This window comes from Ambystoma mexicanum, chromosome 12, assembly GCF_040938575.1.
Source record: "Ambystoma mexicanum isolate Mex_15411 chromosome 12, UKY_AmexF1_1, whole genome shotgun sequence".
Lineage (NCBI taxonomy): Eukaryota > Metazoa > Chordata > Amphibia > Caudata > Ambystomatidae > Ambystoma > Ambystoma mexicanum.
Window position 1 is genome coordinate 623,342,253 of NC_090936.1, and position 13,363 is coordinate 623,355,615.

Genomic DNA, 13,363 nt, shown 5'->3' on the forward strand with positions numbered 1-13,363 from the left:
TCCTTGGCCTCTTTCAGACTTTACCTCCCAATATCATCATCTTTCATTCCATTTACAATTATTGAGCGTTCTTCGGTATCTTTGCCCCGGTGTCCCAATCTTTCTCTCCAGGACTCACTGGCTTTCTGCAGCGCTCTTTGATTCCCTCACTGGAAGCAGGGGGCTGTGTTTTGGTGCTCTGCCTACAGTTTGCGGGTTCACCGTCCTCACTTGCTGGCTTCCACATCCTTCGTGGCTCCCACCTGGTGGTTGAGCCTCTCTCCATGTTCCTGTGGCTGAGGGTGCTTTTCACCGGTTCCCGCGGCCGCCGTCCAGACTTGCCTTCTTCCTCTGGTGCGGTGTCAGCTCAGCACACTGGTTGCTGCAGCCTTCCTCCTTCCTTGAGCTGGCTGGCTCCACAGACTCCTCCACAGCGGCTCAGCAGTCCCTCGATCAACATCGAGCGGTCGCGGATTCCCCAGGTAGCTCTCACTATGTTCATTCAGATTCCGCATTTTAAATCTCTAAGCACCTGTCAAGCGCTCGTAACTACTGGAGTGCGCTCTGTATTTCTCGGCATCGTGGAGCTGCATTGCTCCTTTCAGCCTCCTCATCTCAGTATTCTTTTATATATGGAAATGTTGGGCTTTCCTATGTTTTCTTCCAACTTGATACTGGAAGAGGTCTTTAGCAGGAAATGTGGGCAGTGAGATGGAACTTTTACAATAAACCATAAAAGCTTAAGACACAGAGGGAACCTCCCTCAAAGGGAAAGGGGGTATGTGCCTTCATTAGATGATGTCATGTTATCCCCCAGAGGGTCACCGCCCCCTGTGTGGTCCTTCCTCATCTAGCCGCCCCGGGGTTACGATCAGGTAGCATCTGCCATCCCCTGGCCACATGGGGAGAGGCTACCAAAGGAAAGGGAGTGACGACACCATCAGATTCTTCACATTATATAGTGCTACATACCCATAGGTCTCAGAGCACTCAAATAACATAAGCCATTATTATCCCACAGAGTGGTACTCAATTTATCGACCTCGGAAGGATGGAAGGCTGAGTTGACCCTGCCGGGATTTGAACCTGCCACAGCAGACTACGCACAGATATCAGGGGCGAGCACCTAGTTCACTGTGCGTTTTTGAAGTCATCATGAAGTAGACACAGACAACAAGTTCAAGATAGGTTCTTAATAATTGTATTAACTCAAAAGGCAGGCTGGAGTAAGGCCTGGCTTACCCTATGCTAAGGTGGGATTTCCCCACTGTTAGGGAGATTTATCATGTTTATACTTCATCCCCTCTCCTAGTGAGACTTTGAGGCTTTGGACCTTTTTCTTTCAACCCTGAATAAGTGGAGCCTTTTTCCACTCATTCATTCTTGTGGGCTCGGTCTTTTGGAACTCTATTCTTTGTACTCTACCTTTACTGTGGAGTCTGTCTGCTCCATAGCTCTTAAAGACATCTGTGTTTTTACTACTGCAGCACTCAACTTCTTACGAGTAGTGTTGCTGGGGACCCTTAGGGTCCTCCTTTATGGTTTGTTTTCTATATCCTCAAGTAACTAGCCTTCTTAAGGAGTATATCTCACACAACTCTATAGTCTGAAAGATTGGCACCCACCACATTCAGTGGAGTGCCAAAGGGAGACCTAGTATCCCCCTTGTCTCTGCTCTTGTGACTTTTTAGTCACATAGACATTCTCCTAGTTACGGCTGCTGGCAGTGGATGTGTTCTACCAACTATTGTGTAGTTTTTATACCGCAGGCTATGTCCATAGCCTCGGTAGTGCACAACAGGGCTCCCTTCTTTTTTCGCCATTACTAGCGTGGTTGTTCTTTGTTAGCCCTTCTACCATTCTGGGAGGGTGAGGTCAGTGTGTGTGTTTTGCCTTTGGCGGGAACCCTTGGGTGTCCCCGCCTAGGCTCCAGAGTGTCTGGGCAGATAAGAAATGGGGGAGGAGTCCCCCACCCCTCACTGTCCTTTGTCTGCCAGAGTGCCTGAATAGGACAAGCTCCCACAGGGGGTCTGGCTGTCCTGATTGGACAGCCAAACGCCCCTTTTTGTAAAATACTGAGCGAGATTGCAGAGGAGTGTGTGCTGGAACTGGATAAAAGGTGAGGCTTCTGGAGTGAAAAGCTAGTTGACGACTGGAAGCTGAAGTAACCAAAGAAGTCAATGTCAAGAGACGTCTGCAGGCCCTTTGCAACACTGTGAGGCGACCACTGCTGTCCTGACCACATACTCTGAACGACGACAGAGGAACTCCGAAGAGGACTCCTCCTTCCCTTTGGCTGGTGGGAACAACCAGTCCCAAGATTAATTTTGAAACGAGAGCTGCAGAACCCCAATACAACAAGACATGTTGCCCATTTCGAGTGTATCATCGTGCAAAGGCCGAATCCATTCAAATCTTTGCTGAACCCGTAAGGACACTCCAGAGATCCGATCCATCTCGCCCAGACCCCCTCTGATTGTGGGACTGCAGGAAGCGAAGAAGGTTGACTGGACGATCAATGTCCTTTGTTGGTGTTGCAGAAAAGACACCAAAACCGCAGAATGAAATGAGAAAGTGCTGAAAGTCGTGCCCCAGGTCCTCCCTCGAGACTGCTGCTTAGAGATCCTGTCAATTGTCCTGCCTTCAGTCATCAGACAAAGGAATCCGGAGGTCGGGTCCAGAGCGGCAACATTGCAGAGCATCCATCACAAACATTTTCTTCTAACCTAAGGTACTTTGGGGAAAAAGGTATTGCTTACCTGATTCCAAGAAGTCGCTGCAGAGCATTGGAGTGCACCTCGAGGTGTCCACTGTCACCCCCTCTTACCTCTGACTCAAGCCGCTGCTTGTGTCCTTTCCTCGAGTCCTTTAACGGGTCTCCTCTGTTAGTTAACTTACCGCTTCTATAACACTAGAGACTGGGAAAAAAACACAGGAACTCTTTGTATTCTGCTGCTTGTCATGAGTTTGAGCCCTCTGGAAACAGCCTTTAGCTAGGGTTGCCTTTTGGGATTTAAGACTTACTTGGCGAAGAAACCCTCTTTAGAACCTTGAACCAGGCTAATGTAACCCTAACCATTTTCCTCCATTTATGTGACTTTACTATATGTGTTTGTAGAGTAAATGTATTACCGTCCCTTTAAAGTGTATTCTCAAGTATTGCGAAGTGTTCTAGTGTAAACGTTTGAAGTGATTCTGGTGTATAGATAATATATAAATGTGTATAAATTATACATGTAACAGTTTTTTTGGTGTGCTACTAAGGTTCAGTGTACTTATCTACAGCTCACATCTTCCTCTTAAGATGAGCCTGACTGCTCTGGGACACTTCCCAAATCTTTTGACATCAGTACTTTTCATTGGTACACCGAGGTAGTTTGGTTTCTTGACTTCAAAGTCACATACAAGGTTGTTGCAAAACACAAGCTTCTTTATGGATACTTTCATTGGCTTTTCCACAAAAGGGGTTACTTAATCTAGGCGCAGTTGTCGGACCACACGGTCCACCCATTAAAGGTCACGCAACCCATAAAAGGTTGCGCAACCCATAGTCCTTCTTGACTGCTTTCTATTAACACTTGGCCACTGCTTTCCTTTAACAGTGAAGCTTGGTTCTTTCATCAAGGTCACACTCTTCCAACACTTTCCCGTGGCTTGTTGGCCACCATGAATTTTGTTATACCTTTCTGCATTCTGTAGTCTCTTACCAATACAGGTTTCCTCTTAACCTGCAGTTCCTTGAACTCTTTTAGCTTTGGCCAATACCTGGTTTCTCATCTCATACCCTTCTTGGTATTCTATTAGCTTTGGCCAATACCTGTGCTTCAAGCAATGCATTTTGTGGTATCTGCTACATGCACCACCTTTCTTTCACTCCACTCACGGGTGCTCATGACTTGCTTTTGCTCTGTGCCGCATTCAAAAGTGCTTTTGATGACCTTCAGTTGGTTTGATATTCAAAAGTACTTGTTTTGGCATTCAAAAGTACTTTCAATAACTTTCAGTTCATTCGGCATTCATATGTACTTGTTTTCATTTCCCGGCGCACCCCGGCATGAGTGTTTCGCTGGTTTCTACTCACCGGTTACACGCAGCAGCTCCTCGTTCTGCTTTCCGGCTTTTGCAATCTTTGCCTTTTCTTTGCGGCAGCCACAGAGAGCATGGCTCACTCTCTTGGTTCACCGTGTTGGCTGGGGTTCTTTGGCGTACCACAGCCCCTGCTGCACGTACTTGATTGGGAGGGTTGCAGGACTTCCAGACCCTCCTGGGTCCTTTGACTCCAGCTTTCCTTTCTCCAGGCCGTTCCATTTTTATATGCGTTAGGTGTGTTAAGTGACCACAGGTGTGTGGGTCATTAAGTCCAGTTGCCTCACTATGGCGAGAACCCATTAGGTGTATGTGCCTGGCTGATCCACCTGTATACATCCATAGCCCTCTTCTTCGTCTCTGTACCAGAGTGGTGTTTGGGATGTCTGAATTAATAAAGGAAGTATGTATTACTCTGGGTTGTCTCCGCCTCGTCTCAGAACCTAACTGATGTGAGTTGCGATCGCACTGGACATGCAGAAGGCATTCGACAGTGCCCTGGCCCTTCTTGTTTAAGGTACTGAACAACTACGGATTTGGGCCCAACTTTATAAAATGGGTGAACCTGTTATAATCACAACCATATGCTAGAGTATATATCAACAGCATACTTTCCTCCACACTGTAGTTGGAAGGGGGCACCAGACAGGGGTGCCCACTGTCACCCCTACTGTTTGCCTTAATCATAGAACCGTTGACAGACCAAATGCGTGCCTGCTTTAGTAACGCTGGCATTCATATAAACGGCCGACCTGAACTCATCACACACTATGCAGATATGCTGTATGTGAGGGATCAAGAGCGCTATCTGCAAAGAATACTAACAGCGGTGCAGGAGTTTGGCAGATAATGTGGCCTTCGCCTGAACAGCAGTAAATCTGAAATATTATGAAAACGGAATGGGGGATACCATCTCTCACGTCCTCTCCCCACTCCCCAAGTTCCCTCCACTCAGGTGATCCTCCCTCGCATACCCACCCGCAGAGTCAGGATCCAAAAGTGATGGCCTTTCCCTGGAAACCTGAGAAGAGGATACAGGGGGAAAAGAAGTGAGAACGCCCTCAGGTTCCTCACAGCTATCTGGCAGACCGATAATATTGTCTGCCAGAGACAAGCAAGTGACCATAGCTTTTGGGAGGGGCCAATCCATTGAGAGAGTAGATTTTAAAATAGAGGAGAGATTTTAGGGAGAATTCTCAGAAATATGCTAATTCCCTGCTACCTTACAGAACACCAGCACTTTTGATGGACTTTAGGGCTTTTAATTTCTAACCTGGAGAAAGTGAGACCTTTTTCCCACTCTCTCATGCATTTTTCGTGATTTGGACTCTGTTTCTTTTGACTTTGGAGTCTGAGAAACTCCATAGGCATCATGTTTACATTGTGACACACAGCTCCTTCAGTGCAGTGACACAGGGAAGTCCCTTAGATTTCACAAACGTTTAAATACCTTCTATTAGTAAAACTACTGTTTCCAAGAGCAGTGAAGTGAAATTGACTTTACTTAAATTCTGCAACTTTATAGACCCAGCACACACCATAGGGTACTGGATAGGTTACTTAGTATCCCCTTTGTCTAGTTTCTCATGTAACATGTTTATGTTACCCTTTCTACAATTAATGGCTGGTGGCAGTGGTTTACTTTTAACTACTGTTGTGTGTTTTTACTGTGGGCTGCGTTCGCAGCTGCTGTAAGGCACCCATGGGTGCCCAATTTGTCAAATTGGCCCGGTCTTGTTTTTTGGTTGTTTCTTGTCAGAAAGGTCCTTCTTGATAGTTCCTATGCGCGCCAAACCAGGTTTGGTCCCTTTGTTCGTTTTGTCTTTGGCGGGTTTCACAAGTGAAGCCCGCCTATGGCTCCAGTATGTATGGTGGTTTCGGCCAAAATGACCGCACCTAAATTACTGACCTTACTAAAACACCTAAAATGCATACCACCAAAAGTTCGAACATCAAAAGTTCAAACCTTTTGTTGTATGTATTTTAGGTAGGTACAAAAAACAACAAAGACTGTGGGAGCTGTGGAGCTGCCCCCAGCAACACCCCTTTCACCATACTATACAGTATAGTAAGCGAGGGTTGTGGGGGACACCCCTGCAGCTGCCCGACATTTCTTTTTTTTGTTTAAAGGCTGCAGGGGCTGCGTGGTTGTCCCTTGGAACACCCCGCACACCATACTAAACAGTATAGTGAACAGGGGTTGCGAGGGACACCCCTGCAGCTCACCGACCAAAAGTTTAAAAAAAGAAAGAAAAGAAAAGGACCCTGCTGCACCTGTTCCTGATAACGGAAGTACAAGGGAACCAGCGTTGCAGGGACACAGCACGTTGGAAAGAAAGGTAAGTAGGGGGCTGGGGGTGTGTTGGGGTGTGGGTGGGGGGTGTTTCTATGGATGTGGTGTTTTTTTTTAATGGATGTCCGCATGGGCAATGTACAAACATTTCTTGTATTGCGTACATTTCCCATGCAGACCTTTTACATGCAGTCATTTCCATCGCAGGTATTTTAGTCGCGGGAAAATCACCCAGATTCTGTCTGGCAGGGGCAGGAAGTGAGGGAGGTGCCCGAAACTCCCTGTGCTTAATCCCCTTGATTACAGGAATGCACCCAAAGGTGATTGGCCAGCTGGCTGTCCTTGGAGGACAGCCACCCTGCTGTTCGATTAACAGCTAGCCTGGAATGAATGGGAGAAACCTGCATTAAAGGCGAGGCCTTTGGATTTGGAAGGCAGAGTGGACCACTGGACGAAGGAATCTGAAGAAGAACTTGGAAGAGACGCCTGCTGCAACTCCTGGATCGTTGGTTTGCCAGGTGAAGCCCTGCGGCTGTGCTGTAGCTCCAAATTCGCCTCGACTAGAGAAGCACTGCAAGGACAACTTCTCCCTTTGGGTTGGTGGGACCAATCAACCTCAAAGTGAACTCGTCTGGACATCCTCTAGGAGCTGGCTCTACTTCTGCTGCTGGAACCGAAGTGCCAGGGAGAGGAACACCAGATCGAGTGCATCACTTGTAAGTTCGGACCCGAGCCTAAGGAAGATCCTCCAGACTCCCTTGAAGCAGGACTGACCAAGCCTGAGCCACCTCAACAGAGTGCTGGACCCCAGATGTGAGGAAAGTCTAGAGTGGTATCTGAGAGTCCACGGTGGTGCTATTTACTGAGATACAAGGACCTGAAACCGCTAACTGCTGCTAAACTGAAGTTTGACCTTTGCTGCCGCTGGCCTTCCCATTGTGTTGCAGGAGTACCCAGAAGTCCTCCCTCTTGTCCCCATGACTGAGGCACAGGAACAACAGGATCTGCAGAGCCACACAGGAAAACAAGCCAGCTGGAACCATTTCTTCTAACCAAAGGTACTGTAAACCTAAAAGGACTTACCTCTTGTTGTGTAGCCTTGCTTGTTATCAGTTGAGACGTGTCTTGGTTGCCATTGCAACTTTGTCCCTCACAAGCTTCCCAGCTTGTGGCCCTTCAAGTGAATCTTATTTCTAAAAACTTTTCTGAAAAATATTGTGCAGGACTTTTACTTACCTGCAAAGAAGACCTTCAGCTTCCCTAGGCTGTGTTCAACTAACATTGACTGTCCTGGCTCCCTGAGAGACTGTTCTACCTCTGACTTTGTGCTTTTGCCTTTCCCCCAGGAAACGGTTAATTTACTTTGCATTGAAGAGTTTAAAAAGTACTTGCCAGTTTATGAATTATTTGTTAACCTTTTTTATTCCAATATCTAATCCTTTACACCAAACTCAGTATTGCTCTAAATGTACCAGTTCTAAATCAATGTCCACAGTGTCTTAGATATTTAAGTCACCTGAGTGTGTAGGAAGTGTCTGTGTGCCATCACCAATGGGTATCATCTGATTTAGAGAAACATAGTGTGTTTTGAAGTATACTTTAGGTGTTACATGTTTTGCTCCCTTCTGAAGAAGGCTTATAGAACTGACTGTTAAATACATTAATAATTAGAAATCTTGAGTGTGTTTATTTGAATAACTGTCACTGTGAAACTCTGTCTTACCTTACAGCTCACATTGACCCCTCTTGAGATAGGCCTGGCTGCTCAGCCACACTACCAACCTGTGTAGTACAGACTTATACCGAAGGTTGAGTTCCCTATTGCCAGGAGGTCAAGGTTGCTGGAGTCTCCCAAAGGGTACTGCACACAATCTTGCCTAACAAGGGAAATAGCTGAAGTACCCTGGGGTCCAACTGCTGCTGTGTCTGATGCCTGATCCTCCGACATGTTGGTGCTGGGTGATGGTGCACAATGCCAGGAAGCAAGTTTTAATGACACTATAAAATCCTACATACTACCAGTAACTTTTCTAACTGCCTGGGAGGCAGTCTGGAACTAAGGGAGAGAGGGGAGAACTGATGGCTCTGTTTGGGCAGAACTAATTGTTCAATCCTGCCTCCCAGTGAAAGGGGTAAATGCAAGTGAGCTGCATTGATTCCACAAGCGGTACTGTCATTTTGCTTTCATTTTTGTGTTCGGAAAGTGGAACCTCAAGGCTAACTTGTCTTGATTTTTAATTCACTATTCATAAATGTTTTATTTTATTACAGACTCTATTGGAAGAATCGTTGGCAAATGAAAAATTAAAGGTAACAGAAATCCAAGAGATGAAGTCTAGGCTGGAAGAAGATCTGAGCAAGCAAAGGACAGATATGAATACATTGACGCAAGGTTTTGAAAAGGTAAAATGCTGTAAATATCTTTATTCCAGGGTTCTGCAGCCTGCTGCTCTCCATATGTTTTGGACTACTACTCCCATGATCAATCACCATTGACTGTGCTGCCTAGAGATGATTGTCGTGCCAGTCAAAAATATCTGGGGAGCCAAGTGTTGCAGGCTAAACAGTCTTTGCTAGCTAAAACGATATAAAAGGTTGCGACCTATCCTTGCGTACAGCCCCATTTCTTTTGTGATCTAGTGCTAGAAAGTATGTTGCCATCTTCTTAAAAGAACTGATTTTCAAGGATTAATAAGTATTGTTATTAATGCCATTGTTGCAAAATATGTTCATATTGAAAATTAACATAATGCTATTTGTTTTATGATTGGAAAACATGAGTGATGAATGACCAGTTATAGCAGTATGTATTTCCAAAATCTCCTGAGTGCCATTCTGCCTGTGTGTTCATGGGTGTATGATGGTCAACAGAAACACGTGATACACACTGTTTCAAAGACTTTATTCTTCTCAGGATCCATAATGAGATTAATACTTATAAGACATATGGGTTTCTCTACAAGGTTTAAAGGTGCTCCTCTCCGAACAATCCAAGCAAAGGGTGTTGGAAAGCAACAAACCTTAGTGCATCAGGGTTCTCCAATCTGGCAGGAATACTAGACTCCATCTGGAGCACTTTTTCAAATAGTCTCAGGGTTCTCGGATCCTGCTTGCCATTTTTAACACCCAGGGATATAATGTCCAGTTCACACCAGGGATATAGTGCCAGCTCACTACTTGACAGTCTCAGGGATATTGTACCAAGCTCACTATGCCTTCAGGCATATAGCACCTTTTTTGCTCTTGCAGCCAATCATTAGATACTTTCATCCTTTATCTGGATCGTTGTCTTGCTCCTTACTAGTGTTGGTCTTTCTCATCTCTCAATGGCTTTGTAAGTCTTAGTGTGTGCCATAAATGTGTGGTTAGTTCTTATATGCCTTTATATAATTGGCATGATAGACCTATACCTTTCTTTGTCTGTTGTGTTGTTGTACCTTTCAGTTTAGGTCCCCCAACTCCCTTAGCCACCACATCATTCCCATGCCAAGTGCCACTAGGTTATTTTATGGCAGATAGAAATACCATTACTTACAGAACCTCATTGTGTCATTTTTGGCATCCATTGTTTCGCTTGTGCATCTGACACGTTTTCAGATGAGTTATGCACGATTATAATTGTCTTCCGGAATAAATTAGTGGTATTCAGTGCCTCATTCTGTTGCCCAGGCCATACTTCACTGAGAACATTAAGGACATTTCTGGAGTTACATCCATAAACCAACCCAAAGTTTGAAAATCCTGCTGAAACCTGAGGGGCCCTCTCATAAAGAATACGGCCTCCTGGGTTTCGCTCCAGTATAAAGGCCAACTGAATTCCCACCGCCACATAGATGTAAGAAGGTGCTTAATACTTCTGCAACACAAAAATAATCAACACTTCCACAGGGTTTTGAAATTAGTTAATTGAATTACATCAAAACCTTGCTTCTATGGTGGACATCTTTAGGTTTGTCCTGGCTTCCAGATCTCTGTGCATCTCAATAATGTGTCAAATTGTTTGATGAATGTGATCCGGTCCCCTATGGTTTGGATTTAATCAAAGCTGGGGAGGTTGAGGACCTCCTAAAATGTTCTGTGAGCAGAATGAGGACTTTGCTGCCTGGGTCCCAAATTTGCCCAATGCAGCCAGAGAGATAGTGTTCCCATACTAGTTTATGCAGGCCTTGACTTAAAGAAAGCCCAACAAGTCCTTCCAAACAACAATTGCCAAAGCTGTCAAGACTCTTGAAATGTCTGTTCCTAGATGTATAAAGTACAATATGTCCTAACTGGCATCCTGTAGCAGGGACCACCTAAGGAGACACTTCTCCCATTCCATGCCACCATCGTTGACCCCATCAAGGTAGTCTGGCTGAAGTCTGCCTTGGCTCCAGCTCTGCCCATAATGATCACTTTCTTTACACAGATGCCACTACAGGAAAACCTGTTTGCCAGACTTCCACTTCAGAGTACAAGACAGCTACCTTTGTTTCTTTTTCCTTTGCTGTACAGTTAAGAACTTGACACCCTAGGGCATAAGGTCTTAGTGTCTGGCTGTGCGAGCTATCAGTGTCACATGTACTCTGGACTAATAGACTCATGTTTTGAGGGGGAAGGGGCCCATTTCTGAGGCACCAGAAACTTGACTTTGATTGAGATGAATGCAGGTTTTGCTAAATAAATGGCATATGGCAAGGAGGTGGCTTGTGAAACCTTTCAATCATGCCGTTCACATTGAATTTTATCACCCATTTGGTGGTTACCTGGCCGGTGCTCAGAATTTGATTATAAGCCAGATGAGTCGTCGGGGAATGTTTAGGTATCGAAGGCCAAAGCCACATTTTTGGACTTAGATGTGTGGTAGCCTCCTGCTCTTTCTGGATTGTCCATTAAATTTGGTCCATCTTTTCTTTAACCCACAGAAGCCAGATGCTTCTGGGAAACTAAACCAAAGGTGATTTCCTACTCCAGGGTAGGGGGAAGAGGTGCACACACCAGCAGATGCTCTCCCTTTGCAGTTCCCTCTTCCAACCCTGGTGCAAAACATGTTTCCGTTGGACCATATCCATTGTTCTACTCCTCTACCCCACCGAAGAAGATGGACTAAGTCCCTTTTAGTCGTAGGGTGAAGAAACACCACCAGGACGTTTCTCAGGGCTGCTATCACTCTTTGCTCCACCACCGCCCAATACAAACTCCCTCTTTCCTCTCTTCCCCCAGATGCTCATCTGGAGAATACCTCATAACTCCTGGTGAAGGTTAGAATACAAATTGTGCCTGCTCAAGAGCATGGCAGAGGTGGTGGTGTTCGTTATTTTTTGGTGCAAAAGGAAGATGGGCATCATTGTCCAACCCCCCATCTTCAGCTGCAGAGCTTGTTCCTGCACATGGGAACAGTTCAAGATGCCCCCCCCCAGCCCAGTTCTTACAGACCTTGTGCCTTAAGTACTGACTGGTCGGGACTTTCAGGATGCCTACTTTCCATATGCCTAACTATCCCATGCACTGAAAATACATCACGTTTGTAGTTGAAAATGTCAACTACCAGTTTGCTGTCAACAAACTTTTACCCATGGTCGTGGTGGCTACTTCTCTGATGATTGAACTGATTCATGTTTTTCCTTTCATGGACAAATGCTTCTTTCAAGCTTGTCCCTTAAGCAAGTATCAGTCCACCTTTACCGTACTTTTCATCTGCTACAGTGCTTAAACCCTTCCTGAACTTCTTAAGGTTGAATCTTCCACATAGTCAATTATTTTTGTCCAAGATAAAAGTTCTGGCTTCTTCCTTCTTCTGCCATCTGGAGCTCCTGGCCTCTCATCTTCTGGTGCAAGAGACCTGTCACAGGACCTCCTGTAGTGTGCCATCTGTAAGGAACTCATGGTGGCAACAGTAAAGACAGACACAAGTGATCACAGTTCAAGGGTGTTTATTAAACTATATATGCAGGTTGGAAAAACACCTAATCTAAATCTAAGATGTGAGCAACCCTCAACAATCAAATAATGATAAGGTAGTCCTAGTGGCATCTTTGTCAAATAAAAGGGTCTAAACTAAGAACAACCTGTTGCCAATCCTTACGCTAAATACATACTATGAGTGTGGGATAAGGCTCACAGAAAAGAAAGAAGTGTTCACAAATAATAAGTCAGGATGCGGTCGTCAGGGTCTCCCTTCCCCACGTTTTGTGCATGGGATAAGACTGGACTCCGGAGCACAGCACACGCTTGAGCTTTCCCAGCATGAGCTAACAGTTCTGCTTTCAACTATCGGAGCCTTCGGTAGTTAAGTCTCTTTTTCTAAAAAAAAGTCTCTTGCCTCTGAGGATCTGATGAGTTCCAAAAATTAGAAACAAAAGCTCCTCTCTGCTTGCACGTAGGGTGATACCTTTTCACTCCTGGATCCCCCTCTTCTGGGCTCAGAGCCCATGAAAGTTATTTTCGATAACGGGTCCTTCCATTTTCAATCTCTTGCTTCCAAGGGCCTGATATATTCAAAACAGCAAAACAAGTAATTTCCCTTGTCCTTAGAGTGAGGGTTCTTCACCCTTGGGTCCCCCTCTTCCGGGCTCAGACCCCCCTTGAATGTCAGCCTCCCTCCGTCGGGTTCACTGCGGCTTTCGACACAATCTCATCTGTGCCATTCACAAATCATAATGTCTTTTTAAACCGTTCACTGTGGACATCCCTCTTCCGGGTACACTCTTGTCAGAACACTGTATATTGTGACTTCAGACTTTGCCCTCTGTTCATTGGCATCCCTCCGTCGGGTTCACTCTTGCCAACCTTTGCAATTCACAAAATGCGGGATTCACTTACCTTAGCTTCACCTTCACTTGCCGGTCAAAGACTTTCGACTGTACAGAGGATTTTTCCAGACCCCCTTATCACCACTTCAACCCACGTCTTGTGCCATTCCCAAGGCCTTCTGGTAACGGTAGTTTCAACCATTGGGTATTCACCCAGAGTTTATCAAGCAAGCACCTGCATGGTGCCTGACTCTCCTGTAACTGGCTTTCCCCT

General features: G+C 45.5%; 1 protein-coding gene across 4 annotated transcripts in view; it reads left to right on the forward strand.

The window, feature by feature from the left end:
- EEA1 (early endosome antigen 1) overlaps window positions 1–13,363 on the forward strand; it is a 1,786,886-nt gene that overhangs the window by 1,248,069 nt on the left and 525,454 nt on the right. For all 4 annotated transcript variants that reach the window (XM_069629072.1, XM_069629073.1, XM_069629075.1 and 1 more), the window contains one exon: window positions 8,630–8,761. In XM_069629072.1, the coding sequence (XP_069485173.1) occupies window positions 8,630–8,761 (132 nt within the window). The remainder of the gene's footprint in view (window positions 1–8,629; window positions 8,762–13,363) is intronic.